Raw genomic sequence first — 18258 nt, 5'->3', positions numbered from 1 at the left:
ATTGGCGCTTTTGCCACCCAGAAATTTTGCCGTTTTTTATGGACTATTTCTCCTTGAATATTACACCCAAAGAGCAAAAAATTTCACCATGTACTGAGGTGTTCAAGCTCTTTAGCCGCCTGAAGTCAATTTGTATCTAACATGCTTCCTTCTTTACTCAAAACCGTATGTAAATGAGCAAAAATGTAAAAATTAACGTCAGCATGAATCCGCCTATAGTCTGAAGGCAAATTTTCGTTAGTGTAGTATATCGTGCCTTGAAGGTACGACGGTTTTCGTAGAGAACCCGATCGGGTCCGAAGGCGTCACGAAAGTTCCGAAACCACCTCGTCTACTGATTACCCGAATCTTGTGACTCCATTTTCGAAGCGGTAAACACGAGACCACCAGTCATTATTTTTGGCCTGTGAGGCGGAGGAGGGGGGGATGGTTTGGAGGTAATATGATTTTTAGGGGGAGGGGAAGAGGAGATAAGTCTTCGCCAACACAGTATAAAGAAGGGACTATTCAAAGATGACTGCCAATGAGAGGGCATCATAACAACATTAGAGCCTTGAGGGGGATCAAGTCAATTTTATCATGACACAACAGTAACCGTCCCCCACCTCCCACTACCAGTGCCTAAGATTCTTCTAAAGGCTGGTGATGCGATCTGATGACAAGAGGGTAACAATACCGTCGAAAATTCTAAGTATCTTTACCAGTAACGCAAACGAACGGAACTGATGAATATTTCAGCATTTATTAAGCAGAATTCATATTATATTTACATTCACTACACTTGACGAGCGATCGTACTGGATTGTTCTATCTCGTATGTCATTTGAATAAGCAAGAGAATATTGAATAATTGCACGATATATTGGATTTATTATATCGTAAGACATAAAATAACTCAAAAACCCCCTTCCTAAATTCATTAGAACCCGTCTCTACTTAGTAGAGTCTTAAAATACCAAGGTTTCAGGTCTTTCAATTGCGGAGAACGATTAAAAATGTTAAAAACTTTCAGTGTTTTCTATTCACTTTTCTTTCCTCCTTACCTACAAAAAATGTTGTTTGGTTATTTTCTCATGCAACAACAACAAAACAAAACAATACAATAGAGGTTTTGCATGGCAGTCATGTTGCATGGCAGGAACAATGAAAATATTTTGCATAAGAAAATTTTTCCCCTGGGAAAAATAATCTATTGTTCTTGCCATGCACATGGCTGCTGTGCAAAACCTCTATCTCTATCTTAGGTCGCAGTCGCATGATGACTTTTCGTCAATTGGAGCTTAATTATGACTCAAAAAATTTGTCTCAGAAGACATTTTTACGCGACTGCCGATCCTTAGAACTTGAGTCTAATAGTTTTTACTGGAAAAGCTACTATGTATGATCTTGATGTCTGTACGTGTTAAACTGGTACTTGATATCAGTAAAGAGAAGTAGGTGGACGAATATCATCCGTGCGTGATCCTCGCCGTTCAACCGGCAAGCTGACTGTGCCACCAAGATCCTAGTGGCCCTTGAGTTTGTATTTTATGAATCTAGTCAGGTTTACCCTCGCAGCATCTATCACAGGGAAGTGGTCTCCCAAGGTTCTTCGTTCGGTCTTTATCTAAAGAAGAAACGAGTAAGAGGAAACTTTCAAGAAAATGTGCACACTTTCCATTGCGATTCCTAATAACATCTCTCAAGTAGCTACTTCCTATCAATTTAAGTTGATGTTGACGTTGTCACCATTTTTTGGAGCGGCTTGGAGTTGAGGGTTCGTTGAAATTTCCCGTTAATTTGAAAAAAATCTCTAACATTTGACACCTGAAAAACTAACACAAATGGTCATTCTCGGATCAAACAATCAAACTGCTCCTTACCCTACTCTTAAGGACTGGTACCAGCTGCACTAAGTTTGCCATAAGACCAACGGAATCTGCAGCAGTGTTGACAAGCGGTCCGTCCGCAAACGTATCAAAGACTGCGTCCAATGCTTCAGATATCAACCATAAACTGTGATCGCCGACAATGATGTCACGAAACACGATACCAAGGGACTGAAAGGACAACAGCATTCAAATTGACTTTGTAATCAGAATTTGAAATTAAGAAGGAAGACATGGAAGACAAACATGACTGAATCGACGAACTACGAAACAGTAAATTGCCCAGAAGTGGATACTCGTGAAGTCAGTTAGGTCGTGAAGGATTTTTTCAAACAAAATCTGATTGCAATGCATTAAATCTTAAAAGAGTTGCAATCGAAATATGTCACTCTTTACCTAAGAAAGACATTTTTAATTTCCTTGATTCTTGAAAACCGTTGCGTGCACACAGCGTCACCCCAGCTTCGAATGAGACAAGGCATCCTTAAAACGCAGCCTTGGGATATGATAGGTTTTATCTTCTTTTATAAGTTTAATGGCAAGAGTACCATATAACCCCATACATTAATTATGCATTCAGACTAGTAGACTTTGTTTTTAAAGTTTTGTCGTGAAAGACAAAGGAGTGGAATGCATAATTACTGTATGGGGTTATATGGTACTCTTTCCAGTTTAATTAATAGCTAAGCAGAATTAGATTTTTTTTCTTAAAAATTATGCTGAAGGAATTTGTAACCATGTATAAACAAAGTTATCAATCAATCAATCAAACACTAATTACGAGGTATAATGTTTGAAGGTGGGTTGGTACATGGTATTTTAGAGAGATTATTTAGATGATTTAGCACCTTCTGCTTTAGATAACCCGCTCGTTTGAATTGTTTTTGGGGTAAGATATCAACAGCTACATGTTAACAAAACTTTTTCGCACAATATACCGAATACTCCAAACGCTCAAAATGATAACTGAAGTTGAAAACCTAATATACCTTTAGAACCTCGAGAGTGTTGTCCCTTTTGGCGGCCATCTTGCCAATGAATCCCAGGATGCTTAGCAGTTTGACCTTGGCGGCTTCACACGACGTATCAGCCGTGATTCTACACAACGTTGTCACGTGTTCAGCTGTGATGCACTTGGAGAGATACGAGAACAAGACAGTCAACCAGTTGTAGGATTATCAAAGTCTAAGGGCGTAACTGAGGGAGGGGGAGTACCCACGAACCTCACTCAGGGAGGGGGGTATCAGCACGGCAATCATCACCCAGTACTCACTTGCGGCTCTTGTACAGAGGACATTTTATCCATTATTGATCGAAGGACTCCTGTGGCGGCTTCTAGGAAGTCTTCCTCGTGGGAAACAAACACTTTGGCTAGAATGGAGGGAGGAAGGAAATATGGAAGATGTCAAGGGAAGAATGTACTTCTACTAAGAATGCCGAGACTGGAGTTGCTAAGACAGTTATTTTAAGACAGAAGTGGTTATTTGGTGATAATTTAAGACAAAATTTGAGTTTTGATACTAAGTTTTGATCACATAGCCGAACGTTTGCTAATTTCTTTCTAATATACCCGAAAAAATATAAGGAAGCTTGCCCAAAGGCTTGCTTTTGACCGATTCTTTAATCGCACAATTGACAGCATTGTTCTTTTTTTGTACTTACTGTCCGCCGCAAACGTCAGAGAAAAAAGCGAATTCCAAAGCTGTCCCAGTGCTTCATCTCCTCCCAGTAGATCGGTATCCAAGGCTGACACAATATTGTTAAGGCAAATCAATGCCCTTGCTTGTACTGTGCTTAGTCTGGAAAGGAAAGGTTAACACAGAAAGTTTAACCTGGAACCAGAGATTCTGCCGAAATTGGTTCTAAACAGATTCAATTTTTAAATTTCGCGCCCCCTACAAAATTATGAAATTAATTCTGTCTGATTGAAGTACACGAGAGCGTTTTGAGACGAAAGTGAATGATAACAGTATGCTACTAAATTTCCCTTCTCAATTAAATTTAACAAACTTTGAACGACGATTTCACGCCTCGACACGCCTGTTTAAGCTTGAACAAACTGTAAAATGGCTTTTTCTTTCACGACGTTTGGATGAAAATAATCAAACCTTTGGCTTCCGCTACTGGTTCTTTAAAAGAAAAGCGAGACGATGTCATTGTGAGTACGGAATCGGCTCAAGGCTTCTGCGTTGAGATTTGACGACAAGCAAACGCATAAAGATGCTACGTAATAACGAATTTCTCATTCGCTCTAAGACAAAGGCGTGGGCCTATTTGTAGTTGTATCACTACAAATCACTTAACATCAGTAAATTAACCCTTCCACTCCCAAAATATCATTAGAAATTCTCGTTACTGTCTGTGATACAATTCTTATGATGTTGGTACTGGATCAACACATCTCCTAATTGATATTTTTTCTTTACTCTCATCACTTGTCTGCTTGACATTGTATTTATAAATGTAAGGAGAATTTCTGTCTTGGTCACTCCTGAGAGTGCAAGAGTTAAGGGTCTTACATGTGGAGCAGCTTCTCTCCGTCAGCGTGAGCACTCAAAGCTTCATACACAGTTGCTTCACCAAATGAACACTTAGAAAGAACCTGACGACAAAATTACATCATCAAGTGAGAAAGTAGCGATTGTTTTCAGTTTCGCACCTGATTGGTCGAGAGGATGACGCCAGTTTTTCGTCATTAAATCAAAGAGCGAAGTGGGAAAAACCAATTTATTTCCATATTCCTATCGATACTCAATTGAAAATGGCTCTACTCTAGAATAAAGTTTTAAAAAACCCTCAACCCTGCTCGTCGCTTTTGTAACCCTTTCCCCATAAGAGCAGGACATGGGAACAGCTGACGATAATGCTGCATCACTAGCAGCAAATTCAGTCAAAAGATAAGGCCATCCGAGGCAAACTCCATGAAGTTCTTACTTTTTTCTGAATTGACGGCCCTTGACATACCGGTACTATGTAGATCTTCGATCACAATTACTGTCCTAATCATATTGCCGTGTCCAGTTGAACTGCTTCAAAATCAAGTATTAACAGAAAACTTGTTCCTAAGGTAGACCTGTTATTATGACTAATGATTCAGCTTACCCTTTTTGGAACTTCTCGCGTAACAATCGCGTTGATCATTTCCGTGGATAAACTCTCTGGATTCTACAAAGAAACAAAAATACTCCTAATACAGAAATGTGAAGCATATTTTTAAAAGTTACCACACAGCGGCTAAGCTTTCTTCTCTGCCCAGTTTAGCTGAGAAAAATTCCCACAGTTTCTCGATGATCATTAGGGCACATCACAAAAACCTAACATTCTCAAGCGCAACGCCCACGGTTCTCCAAAAGACATACTCTTGCTTAAACTTCGGCAATTTCTCTTGTAATAAAATAAATTACATTTCATCGTCAAATTGTTTCGAAACGTGTTCTTTTTGTCATTTCTAGTTCAAGTCTTGCCCCCCCCCCCCAAGTCACCCCCCTCCCATTTCTCACCCCCTTATACCTGATGAACACCGCATAATGTCACTGAATAGGAGGATTTTGCGGGGATCGCATGGCTTGCAGGGGCACGGAGGGGGGTCAGCCGTCGCTAACAGAGTATAAAGGGGGGACTATAGCCAATTGACTGCCAACGGGGGGGGTTACTAGAATACTACAGAGCCTTTAAGGTGGAGGTCAGGTAAATTTTATATTGCGACACAACCAAAATCCTCCTACCCACCCCCTCCCCCAGCGATGAATAATGACAGGTTCCTAGCTGAGACCCACGCACGCACCTGTTTTGGCCAGAGAAAGAACTATTCCCCCCCCCCGACCCTACCCCACCCTGCCCAACACAAACATAAGGATAAAATCTAACCATATCGACATCATATTGAGCTGTCTCTTGTAGTCCTTCTTCTTCTTCTTCATCAGCCGAGTCCAAGCTGACACAGTCATCCACATCTTCCCATTCATCGTCATTAGAATCTACAAGGAGTAAAATATGTTCCGCAATAATTTACGAATAGAAAGGGCCAGATTGAAAAAGTAAACTTTGAAACCTATGGCCAGCGGCATGATAACCGTAATCGCTTGACCCAGAATTAAACCACTGACTTGGTTTACGTTGTGTGCGTGCGTACGTGTGTTTTTTCTTTCTAATACGCCGAACTGAAGGAACATACAGTAATCAATATGACTATCTGATAAGAACTATATCTAAGAATCATGACTGCCAGTTGAGGACACTAAAGAAGTAAGAAATAAAACAAAAGTTGAGTAAAAATACAAGCTGTGCGATAGAGGAAACAAGTATGACAAAAGTTTATATTTTTAAGCTACGATGTGCATATAAAAGGCAGTCCGCTCCACGTTCTTCACTCAAAGGTGTCGACAGATGCTTATAGTTGTTACGTCTCTTGAATGGCTACTCCGTAGCAACGACCCGAAATACAATGTAGGGAGGGGGAGAGAGGGGGTCCCAGCCTCCCACTTCCCGTACCACGTTTTCTCACCCCCCGTACTTTTGTACCCCTTTGCCTCCCGGCTCCATCGAAATACTTCCGTCTCCAGGTAAATAGAAATGACCAGAAACCCAGCTTTTTGACATGTTGTGTCAAAACGTATAATTCTTCACCATTCTCTAGCGTTGCATTTAGCCGTTATGATAGTGCCATTATCGTAAATTTTCCCGGAATGAAATGCTTGTATAGTTCTCTCCTTTTTTAACTTTCTGACCGTAGTTGGAACCTCTCGAACGAGTTACCAAATAAAGAACTGCCGATTGCGTGACGCAACAGGTCTACTCCCATCTTCGAACACTAATCTCCTTCGTTAAGTTACAGAAGTGTCGTGAAAGAAACTGTTGTGCTTCATCTGCCGGCACGTAAAACATTGCACGGCTTATAAAATATTATGTAAATACGCGGCCACATTTAATTGTGAATATTTCCACCCAACCGAGACGAAACTGAAAATCAAGCTTGGCGCCTCTGGTCTCCATTGTCATGTAAAGGCTCTGGTTTGAAATAAAAGGCGAGAAATCAAAGAAAGCGAAATTAACTGGCAAGCCTTTAGCCCTTCATTGCTGTCTCGGTTCGTTTTGATTTGTTTCGTTTTTCATACTATTCTATAAACAGTGGGTTTGTTTCATTACGTTACGTAATGAAATGAAAAATTTCGCAACTGCAAGGAGCCTAACAAAAAAAATTTGGCAATTTAACTGGATTTGAACGTGTGATCTCGTGATGCTGTTACGATGCTATAACCGATTGAGTTTACCATTTATTTCTCCAGATCTGATTATCAATTCTTCTCATTATCTGCTTTACATTTCCTTCCAACTCAGTAACGAGAATTCATTGTTCAATCAAGATAACAACTTCTACCTTTATGTTTAAGGTATTCTCATTACAAGTTTGTAGGATATTGTGTGGATATTATAGGGAGAAGTTACATGTCAATCACTTACGGGAATTAAAGGGTTACGTAACCAATAGTGTTAAGACCCGGTCAAATGAAGACTTGTGTGTTCTTTTATTGGTAATAAAATACATATACTTAAAGGGTAAAATTTCCGCTCAGGAAATGAGCCGTGAAAATTACCCAGACAGTGACGTTTATTTTTAGGTTAAAAGTTGCGTTACTTTTGTGTTCGCATTCCTCGAGGAAGTCACACCAGGATCAGTTCCCCCTCAAACCGAAAGTACATCAAACTCAAATTTCCGGATGATCGACAAATGGTAATGGAGAAATTCTGTTATAGACTCCTCTTCCTTTTCACAGCTATAGTGATTCTCACAAACGTATACTCTTCCTCAAATGACCAATGCAAGCCAGTTCGGTTCCTCGATAATCAAGATGCAACGGATAAAGAAGTTGAAGAGTACGTGAATTATTTCGCCCGGCCCACCATATCTAGTCCCTTGAAGCAGTATCTCCACAAACCGAGGACATTGTTCGCTTTGGCCAAAGCGGCTGAAATCGCTGTCGAGCATTACAGCGAGAATTCAAACAGAATCTTCCGACTTCGACAGATCCTCGATTTGAAAGAGCTAGGTCAAGGCACGCACTACTGGTTTCATGTTCTGGTTTTAGAAGGCGACAAATTTCTTACAGAGGCCTTCTTTGAGGTTCAAATCTCCAATCATTCGCATGCAGAGGAAAACTCAAACTGGAGCAACTTAAATTTTGGCGAATTCACAAAGATTCGACCGTATGAAGAAGAATGCGACCAACTAAGCAAACTTGCAAATTGTACCTGCCGTCATCACGGCAGGTGTGATAAAGGGACAGCTCGTATTTCGCCCTGGCTTGCATTTGCTCTCAAAACGCAAAGAGAGATTCAAATCAACCAGCCTTTTGATCAGATTCAAATGGTTTCCGCACACAATGCCTTCAATGACCGAGCCGATGGATATGGTTATGCAGACTGGTGCCCCTGGCCACCCCCCTACCAACATCTTTGTTTGGATTTAGCTAATCAAGAGTTCAGTTTTACAGATTTACTCAACATGGGGGTGCGGGGTATTGAAGTCGATCCATGGTGGTGCTTCGAAAAGATGTTGATGAGTCACGATGACAAGAAGGCATACCGGGGCTGTGCACCGTGGGACAGGGAATTTAAGGACGGCATAAAGGAAATTGGCCAGTGGGTGCATCAACCGGAAAATTCCCAGGAAGTCATTCGTATCTACTTTGAAGATGGCGCCAGTCACACCCAAGGCCATGACCAGTTGATCAATGGTCCAATAGCCGAATATCTGGGAGATAAAGTACTAACACCCTCTGAGTGCAAGAAATATTTTCAAGGCAGGTGGCCGACCATGAAAGAGCTGAGAGAAATCAACAAAACTATTGTCTTGGCTGGATTTGGGGACGAACATGGCGGCGAGTACATTTTTCCCGGATACTGGATTGAACAGACAAAAAACTCCTTCACTGCCAGACCTAACTGTTCAGCTATCAATCCCGATAAGCCCTCCAGAGTGTACTGCGACAGTACAGAATACCTTTTCTTTTGGAACGGCCCCAAAGAAACAGGTGTAATCCTGGACTTTTCTAGGTACATGAAGTGTGGAGTGACCTATCCCTCTGCAGATCAAGTCAACCCTACCATGCTTGCCACAGCTGTGTTCACATGGGCTGAAGGTGAACCATCCCAGCCCCTCACAGACACATCCTGCGTAGTGCTGGGAGGGAGGACCGAAAGATGGCATCTGTGCGGCTGTCAAGAAAATCATCTGTTTGCTTGTCAATCAAATAAAAATGCCAGCATCTGGGCGACAAGTGTCATGACAGGGCATTATGCCAAACCTGTGTGTCCTGATGGACACTCTTTCAGTATTCCTCATAATGGCCTTGAGCATCAGCAGTTGTTAAATGTTATGAAAGGAAGAGATGTGTGGGTGAACCTGACTCCATACATTCCCTCACTGATATGATGCTCTACAATCACACTCTTTCCATTTTTTTTATCTTTGAGGTGGTGGGGGGGGGAGGGTGGGGAGGGGGGGGGAGAGAGATAAGTTTAATTCAAAACATTTAGAAAAATATTTAGTTCCCAATTTTTACACTGAGTTTTTCACATAATTATTTTTAGAGGCTTTTGAAGTATAGATATATAAGTGAGTTTAGGTAACATGACAACATAACTGAGTTTGGTATCTTCACTTGAATTACTATGTGAATGTTTAACACACAATTAAAAAAATGGTTAGTTAAAAGAATTTGTCAAAAACCCCTTTGCAGGTTGATACACATTGCATATGTAATTGCTTCAGATTTTTTCATTGGTTTAAAAATTTTTTACAACAAGGCCAGGTTGTTCAAAACACCATTAACCTAACCCAGGGTTAGCGTAAATTTTCAATTACTTACTTCTACAGTTTTGCTGGGGGGATTTTTTTTTCTTTTTTTTTCCCAATAAGTTTCCAGTCAACATTCCAACTACAACATATACATTTGGTACAATTGCATTAGTGTGGATAGTATTGCAATGCAAGTCTTTTTGTTATATTTTCTACAATAAACAAACACTTGGTGAGCCAGAAGAGTCAGTAATTTGCATGTTGTTGCCCTCATCCCTCACCCCTACCCATTGACAGCCTTACCCAGCTACCACCCCCTGCCTATTAAAGACACCAAATGGAATGGCATGTCTTTTGATATGCTATCCATATACTCTGAGACAAACTTCAGATATATAAACCAATCAATATTTTATAGAAAAATTTACTACCTGACAAAGGAATTCCATGTTTTATTACATCCATTTTGAAATCACTGGTGGTCCCTGTAATCTAATTGGCTCTAACTGGTGCAAATTATTCATGAGTTGCACCATTTTTTGCTCTAAATTGCATCATTTTACGCTTGACTGAGTTTTTGACACATGACATCAAAGTCTTTCTATTTTGTATACAAAATAAGACGTAAAAGCGTTTCCAATTCTGCTTTTATTTAAAAACCAGCTCAGTACTGCATCAATAAAATTTTTGAACTGACCTGTATTTGGGCGATTTCAAAATGGACATAATAAAGTGGTAATTGAACCCTGTGTCGTGCAATTTTGGTCTGTAATCATACTTGTGTTTTCAAATCGAACTTGCGCTGTGCTTCAATTTTGAAATCACGCGTATGATTTCAGCCCAAATTGCACTGATCCACTCAGTTCAGTTACCATTATAAATTGTACACATGAACTGATATTGCACGAACTGCCCAGGGATAATTGTGATATCAGTTTGAAAGTGTAATTTGATGCAGAATTCACGAGACAGGTGATAGATTTTCCTTGAATCACATAATTTAATAAAAATTAGAAAAAAAGAAAACAGCAATAGGAATATTGTGTTTTTATACTTAGCACACAACAAGAAATGCAAAAAAATATCCCTTAGACTCATTTTCAAATAGCAACTCCAGGCTAAATATCTTTCTTGTTAGCCAATCAGAGTGCAAGATTTTATTCAATGATGTGATTTTAGAAATAATTGCATATCAAGTTAAAACCTACCCTCAGGGCAGCACATGTTTGAGAGAATTTCTAAGGCAAGTTGCTGAGCATTCAACAGCATTTGGACATCTTCAATCTAACAAAGAAACCAACTAATCAAGAAATAGATTTTTTTCCTGTCACCCTTTGATCCCCAAGAGCAACTAACATCTAATTTCTCCTTACAATATCACCCCTGAATCAAACATTTAGGTCACAAGAGTAAAGGAAATGATCACCAACTAACGAAGCTCTTGATTGTTAAACATATTCTCCTTGCCAGCACCCTATGAAATGTATAGAGAACAGTATGGAGAATATGCATACTGATGGTAGGGCATAAAGGGTTAGCTCAATTGGCAAGGCATCAGACTTTAACATCAGAAGTGACTAAGGTACAACTCATTGTCAAAAAAAAAAAAATCTCCCATGAAATTCAATATGAACAAACCAGTAATTTGTACTTACCTTGGTAGGCTCTGGAAGCAGTTTATTTATGACATCAAAACAATTCACATCAAGAACTTGGGCCAAGACTTTGACAAGGGCCTGAAGGAGCTCATTAAAACTGTCTGGTGGAATACTGTAGCGGATGTTATACAACACACCTGCATGATCATAAAACATCTGATGAGTTAACGAATGCTTGTGACTGAGGTACAATTACTGGTATTTACATTACAATCAGTGGTAGTTATTTCAACAAAAGGTTCAAGTTAAAGAAATGACTGAAAAAAATTTTAACTCCCAGAAGTAACTGATGGGTAATCATCCCTTGCAATGTTAGTACAGGTATATTACTATTTTGCCCAGCAAATAGTTGACAAATGATTGATTTTCACAGTTCACCATTTTAAAAATAGTCTTGTTATCAAATTTACAAGATTGAGAGTGGTTGTGTAAAGCAACAAGATAAAAGTCCCTTTTTTTTCGAAAAAAATTAGCTTAGGCTATTAAAATTTAGCCATCTGGAATATGCTGTATGGTAGATAGGGAATCCTCTGATTTCCAATGCATAATGACCACCCATCCAATGATGAACTTTTTTTTATTCATGTGTCAGTTATAAAAATAGCAGTAATAAAACCACTAAGTAAGGACACAACAAGATAATTTAAATAAAATAATAAATAACTAAGTACTAATATACGATAAAATAGCATAAAATATATGAATAAATAGCATAAAAATTTGTGGTCAGCAGAATTAGGCTAGGGGACCTTAAGACATGGGGAGAGGGGGGGGGAGGAATAGTCTGAGCCTAACTAAGATGTAACTAAGAATCATGCACTGCAAACCAAGCAGCCCACACAGCCACCATCATCCATTAACATTTCCAAGTCCATTCCTCTAACTGCCCTCTTAAAGCCTGCTAGTGAATTCAACGTCCTAATACGGGAAGGTAGCTTAGCCCATACCACAGGTCCTAAATACCTAAGGGAATGCCTGCCATAATTAATGGAGCTAAATCTTGGAATAGTAAATTCTTTAACTCTTAAGTTATACACTGTGTGATTTGCTGAAAATAAATCTTGTATATAGCTTGGTGCTAGCTTAAAGTGCACCTACACTCAAAAAAATTTTTTCGCTTAACGAAGTAAGCTTATTTTTTTGAGTATTTCTGCGCAAAAATTTTTTTATTTGCTCAAATCTTCAATTTTCTATGCCCAGTCAAAATACGGAAAATCGGCCGCCATCTTGCCCCACGACCAAGTTTAAAGAAGAATGGCTCTAGCGGGTAATGTGACGTCAAATCGAGAACACGAAAGTCCGCATCTCACACATTTTCACTTGTTTGGGAAGATTGTCGTCGATATCGTCCGAAATATGCCGACTAGGTGTGTTGTATGAAGATGGTATGGAGCGCGATACCCTCTTGCAAATTTCGCACGTTGCTACATCCTTCTACAACACACTTAGTCGGCATATTTTCGGACAATTATCGACTACAACCTTCCCAAACAAGTGAAAATGTGTGAAAAGCAGACTTTCGTGTTCTCGATTTGACGTCACATTACCCACTAGAGCCATTCCTCTTTAAACTCGGTCGTGGGGCAAGATGGCGGCCGATTTTCCGTATTTTGACTGGGCATAGAAAATTGAAGATTTGAGCAAATAAAAAAATTTTTGCGCAGAAATACTAAAAAAAATAAGCTTACTTCGTTAAGCGAAAAAAATTTTTTGGGTGTAGGTGCACTTTAAATTTTACATTATACATGATGGTCACTATATCTTTTAATCTACAGTTCACTAGGGTGGGCAATTTAGCCCATTCTAACAACTGCCTATAGTTAGCATTCCAGTCACGGAAAACTGCCCTAAGACCCCTCTCCTGGACATGCTCCACTTTTCTTGCATCACTTCCCCTACAAAAGTGCCATACAGTACTGCAGTAAGTCAAATAGGGCAAGACTGCAGCCTTATACGGCTGCAGCTTAGTAGTGGTTGGTATCAAGTTGTGCAACCTTGTCATTACTCCCACTCTCTGACAAGCTTTTGAGCAAATCTCACTTATATGGACATTAAAAGTCAATTGAGAATCAATGCCTATACCTAATAATTTAATGATCTGATAGTGGGAAACTCTATTACCGTCTATGTCAATATTGATATTGGCATCTTTTTGCTTGCTAATGAGCATGCTACCATATTTGGTAAAGTTTCCCTGTAAACAGTTCTCTTTATACCAACTTGTTGCTGCAACTGCACTCTCCTGTAATCTTGTTTGGATTAAAAAAACTGGTGATCATCTGCATACATGGAGATATTCGACTTCATTACATAAGTCGGATCATTCTGATAAAGATTCCACATCAAAGGCCCAAGAGAAGAGCCTTGAGGGCACCCTCTTACCACCTTCCTCCATCCGCTTGTTGTGTTCCCTAGCTTCACTCTTGCTTGGCGATTTTCAAAATATGATGCCATGAGTTTGAAATCATCTAAAAAATATTGCAATTCAACTCTATTATCAGAAAACATACCTGCAGTCAGGACTTTTAACAGAAGCATGTCGCTAGAAGACCCATCAGCCATGAGTGACTTTTCAAGAGTCTTCATGAGGTCACTTGAACCACAAAGGCAGTGAGCAGCAACAGAATTGTCTTCAGTGACAGTATGAAGGCATTGAGCTAATAAGAAAAATCAGATTTTAACATATTGTTACTTTTAAAGTAGCATTGCATACAGCATACTTGTGTATCAGTCATACACAGTTAGCCATTTATTTATGCTTCAATTTCCAAATGTGATCAAAATGTAAATTCTCTTAACAATACCTGTACAGTATCTAGAAAACAGGTACCAAGAAAAGGCTTGCTTATCAGCTTGCAAGTGCTATCCTAAATTAGACCAAATTTACTTAACAAGTAAATAAGACAGAATAAAGAAGCTGTAGTAGAAAAGTACTCAATACATTGTGTCCTTGGAGAAAAAAAAAGTCAACAGTCAAAACAAAAAAGTGTCATTCTCCTAACTGATCATTTTCCAATTCATAAAAATTGTTATAAAGGATTTTTAATATTAAAGTGAGAATTTCAACTTTAATCTCCCTTAGGACTTTAGGAATAAACTGCAGTCCTACACAGATCAGTAGGGACACAGTAATAACAGTACAGAAACTTACCTGCTGGAATTGCAACACTTGTAGGGTAAATTTCAGTCTTTAGGCTTGCAATAAGGTAAGGTAAAAGGCTGCATTTGTTTAAAATATCTACTGCGACATCACTGCTTTCGCTATTAAAAAACAACAGCAAAAAATATATCCAAGGGGTTAGTTTCATGGGAATTTCTTGGAGACTGTTAGCTGAACATTTAGCAACCTTCCTTTCTCTCAGCAATGGTATCAGACAACAAATACACTTTTAAGACAGTTGTTAGTCTGTGATTTTTTTAAATAAATGTTAAAATCATTTTAAAACTCAAATAACAAAACAACACAGTTATGCTTTTACTTTTTCAATAATTCAAAGCTAATGTGTAGATGCTCTTCATCATATACGTACAATACTGATAATTACACTTAAACCTTTAAACCCTAAAATCAATATGCATATTCTCTATACTGCTTTCCATACATTTCTTATAATACTGACAAAGAGAAGCTCAATGGATAGAGTGGTGGACTGTTGTGTGGGAGGTCGAGGGTTCGAGCCCCGGCCAGACCAATACTCAATGTCTTAAAATAATTGAGAAGAATATGCTACCTTTCTATAACATCAAGAAATGGTTAGATATTCTAGTCTTCTCGGACAGGGACAAATAAATGGAGGTCCCATCTCCTGCAGGGTTAGGAGTAGGAGACGTTAATTTCCCACGCACAAGATTACTGAGAGATGGATGTCCTCCCCTGGGGTGGGATGGGTGGGTTTGTTGGAACTTAAACCTCGTAGGGGACTTATGTCCTATTGTTTCTGCACCAGTACCTTGTACAAATCCTTGAATTATACTCAAATACTCAAGAGCTTCTTGAGAGGGTGATCATTCCCTGTTTTCTCATAACCTTAATGTTTGATTCCATAGTAACAATGTAAAGAGAAATTAGAAGTGAATCACTCTTGAGGGTTAAAGGGGTTAAGAAATTTTGATTCATCTGACTGTCAAATTGAGTGACTAATAAAAGCTACAATGATTGTTGTACAAACTTTGCTCACCAGAGATTCCATAGTAAGCTTACAGCCTGGATGGCCAAGCTCGTAGACTGTCTTTTAAACTCACTCCCCAGAGTCTCATCAATAGCACCCAAGGAATCAAGAGACTGAAAGAAAAAAAATGTGACTCAGTTTTCATTCCATGTCCACAAGGATTAGTGAGACTTGGTGCATCCAAGGAAATGCAAAGAAAGGCACTTACAATAATTAAGCATGGTACATTTAAGGGGACTGGCTGAGATGACAAAAATTAAATAATGTTCTTCACATTAAAATAAAAACTTGATTGTATAATGTAATTTAATATCTAACAAACATACCTGCTGTACAAATGTGGTAAGAGGAGTCATGACATCCTGTTCTACCATTTTAATACATACCTCAGGACCACCAGAAATACTCAGATTCCTACATCAAGACAAAAGACAATTTTTTTATAAACAGATTTAAAAAGATCTGCCCCTCCAAATAAAATTAGAATGGACTTAGCAAAATCTCAAATCTCAAAAATAGCATTTAATTAAGAGTGCATGTCTAGTGGAGAATATGACAGATATACTGTACCTCAATGTACCAGCAGCACCTTCCTGGATACCTCTATTATCGTCAATCAGCAGGGGACCAAGCCTTCGCACAATATCCTGCTGTAAAAGGGCTGGTATGGCTGCATGGTCAAATACAAGATTGGCCAGACTGGCACATGCACACTCACGTTCAGTAGCAACAGCACTTGTCAGCTGTAATGCATAGAAGAAAAAATAAAAATTTTATTCTAGTGGCCTTGATAGCAAGCCTGTTTTTCAATAGGTGAACACTTTAAAATCTAGTCATGATTCAAAGACACTATATTGAATCAGTGGGGAACTTTTAGTGAATGAAAAGTGTTGTAACGGTGCTAGCTAGCATTGCAAGGTGTCTCAGGATACTTTATTTTAGCTAATAATATACATGAAAAGATTATGTGCTTCTGATTGGCTGAAAATTAGTGTATTTTTCAAGCAACATAAGTGCAAAGCTGTAACACAAGTGTAAATTACAAATAGTGCATGCGCACTGTCAAAATTTTGTCTGTCTTGACTTTCTGTGATGAGTTTTCATGTAAATTATTACCAAGTAATAAGATTTCCCGTGTAATTTGGTGCAATAAGCACTTGAAAATTTTTCAGACTACAAATTGCACCTGCCCTACCAGCATGTGTAATTTTGCTGTCTCAAAAATTAAGTTGTGCATATTAACACCAAATTGCACTTGACATTATGTTATCACCCAATACAAATATTGGACATCACTTTTCCTAAAGAAAAAGGGGATGACACACCCCTTCAGAAACTCCTTTGCTTTGTCCTTGAAAACTTAAGCTACACTCTTCTAAAATATGTTTTGTTTTTAACCAAAGCACAGCATCTAAAACCTAGATGACTTTTTTCTTGAATTGATAGGTAAAATTGAGTTCATCTTCACTATGAAGGTCAAATTCATTTGCAAGATTTCCATATAACCTCATACATTAATTATGCATAGAGTGTTGCAGAGTAACCTTTATATTTAGGCTTTATGAAATGTAAAGCATAATTAATGTATAGGGTTATATGGAAATCTTTCCAAATCATTTGTTTACGCTGCATTTTATCACAAAAGTTGTAAACACTACTTATTTTATTTTATGAGTGAACAAGGTAGTAAGTGAAAGCCAATGCTGATTTATCAATAACGCTTTTATCACACAGTCTGTTAGATCAGATGATTGTTTACATTCAAAACTACAGTACATATCAGATGTGAAGATTTGTTTATATTCATGACGTAAATACTTCTTATATGGAATTATGCTCCATCTTTTTTTTTTTTGACAATATTTTCCTTCTCTACCTTCCTTCATGTAACTCTCCATGAAAACTAGCAAAATTACCAGTTTTTCCCGTAAGAAATAATAGCTAACCTTTTCTACCAGAGGTAATGTTTTGACGCCGACACCGGCATTCTCTTGGGCTTCACTTTCCACCTCTTTAACACTTGGAAGACCAGTGGCTCTGTATCGATATGAAGAACGCTTCTTTGCTCTCGTCTTTCCCATTATATCTCGCGGAAGACCGGATAAGGCTGCCTGAAATTTCCAACAAAGTCACGTCAAACCGCCATTTTGTTTCGCAAGTCCATGTGCTGTTGTTTGTATAGCCTCTGACCAGACTACACGCAGACGTCAACCGGTGTGTGACTAACTTTGATATCCCGACTGGCGCGACTGGCGCTAATAAAGTTTTTGCGATCTGTTTTCCATCGTGAGTTACATTTGCTTTTCCATACTTTTCCTTTCTCCAAGAGGATCAGACTTTAAGACAAACTGATATTTATTTGCTCTTTACTCGCAGGAATTTTCTTTCGGGGGTGATGTGCACCGTCGTTAAGAGACAAGCCATTTCACGAATTCACCTAACACCTACGATGACAAACCTCTTTCAGTCAGCCTTTCCTGAGAATTTAATATCATGCTGATGAATTTAATACTATTTGATAACCTGGTTGCTTTTATTGTGTGAAAATGTGTTAACATTCAAGTCGAAAGAATTTACACGTGTGGCAGTGAGCACCCTAAAGCTCCCTAAGGAGCAGAGAGGGGAGCCATAGGCAACCCAAGCTCACTACTAGAAAAGCGGACGTGACTCTTACCGTGTTGCGCAACGTTTTATATTTATAAAGGTTTGTATGGGATGTTATCGGTTTTCCTTAAAAGAGAGAAAAAAATGTCTTGTTTTGAAAT

General features: G+C 38.8%; 2 protein-coding genes across 2 annotated transcripts; one reads left to right on the top strand and one right to left on the bottom strand.

The window, feature by feature from the left end:
• Positions 1-726: 726 nt before the first annotated feature.
• LOC111330691 (HEAT repeat-containing protein 3) lies at positions 727-18075 on the bottom strand. Its single transcript, XM_022935595.2, has 16 exons — positions 17440-18075; positions 16064-16236; positions 15820-15907; positions 15503-15606; positions 14476-14585; positions 13835-13981; positions 11322-11461; positions 10875-10950; positions 5736-5845; positions 4971-5033; positions 4388-4470; positions 3531-3667; positions 3142-3239; positions 2858-3001; positions 1863-2039; positions 727-1606 (listed from the first exon to the last, which is right to left on the bottom strand). Exons 1-16 carry the CDS (start codon positions 17572-17574, stop codon positions 1505-1507), a joined length of 1887 nt encoding a protein of 628 aa, XP_022791330.1. The 5' UTR covers positions 17575-18075; the 3' UTR covers positions 727-1504.
• Positions 7368-9902, top strand: LOC111330692 (uncharacterized). Its single transcript, XM_022935596.2, has one exon. The coding sequence runs from the start codon at positions 7597-7599 to the stop codon at positions 9298-9300; it is 1704 nt and encodes a 567-aa protein (XP_022791331.1). The 5' UTR covers positions 7368-7596; the 3' UTR covers positions 9301-9902.
• Positions 18076-18258: the final 183 nt, after the last annotated feature.

This window comes from Stylophora pistillata, chromosome 3, assembly GCF_964205215.1.
Source record: "Stylophora pistillata chromosome 3, jaStyPist1.2, whole genome shotgun sequence".
NCBI lineage: Eukaryota > Metazoa > Cnidaria > Anthozoa > Scleractinia > Pocilloporidae > Stylophora > Stylophora pistillata.
This window is presented reverse-complemented; position numbering and strand designations above follow the sequence as displayed.

What these genes read in the sequence shown, in the direction of transcription:
- LOC111330692 (XM_022935596.2), top strand. Translation starts at nt 7,597, where the DNA reads ATGGTAATGGAGAAATTCTGTTATAGACTCCTCTTCCTTTTCACAGCT.
- LOC111330691 (XM_022935595.2), bottom strand. Translation starts at nt 17,574, where the DNA reads ATGGGAAAGACGAGAGCAAAGAAGCGTTCTTCATATCGATACAGAGCC. An exon ending in GTTAAAAGTCCTGACTGCAG is followed by an intron (nt 11,462 to 13,834) that starts GTATGTTTTCTG and finishes ATGATCATGCAG; the next exon opens with GTGTGTTGTATAACATCCGC. An exon ending in CCTCTGTACAAGAGCCGCAA is followed by an intron (nt 3,002 to 3,141) that starts GTGAGTACTGGG and finishes TATCTCTCCAAG; the next exon opens with TGCATCACAGCTGAACACGT.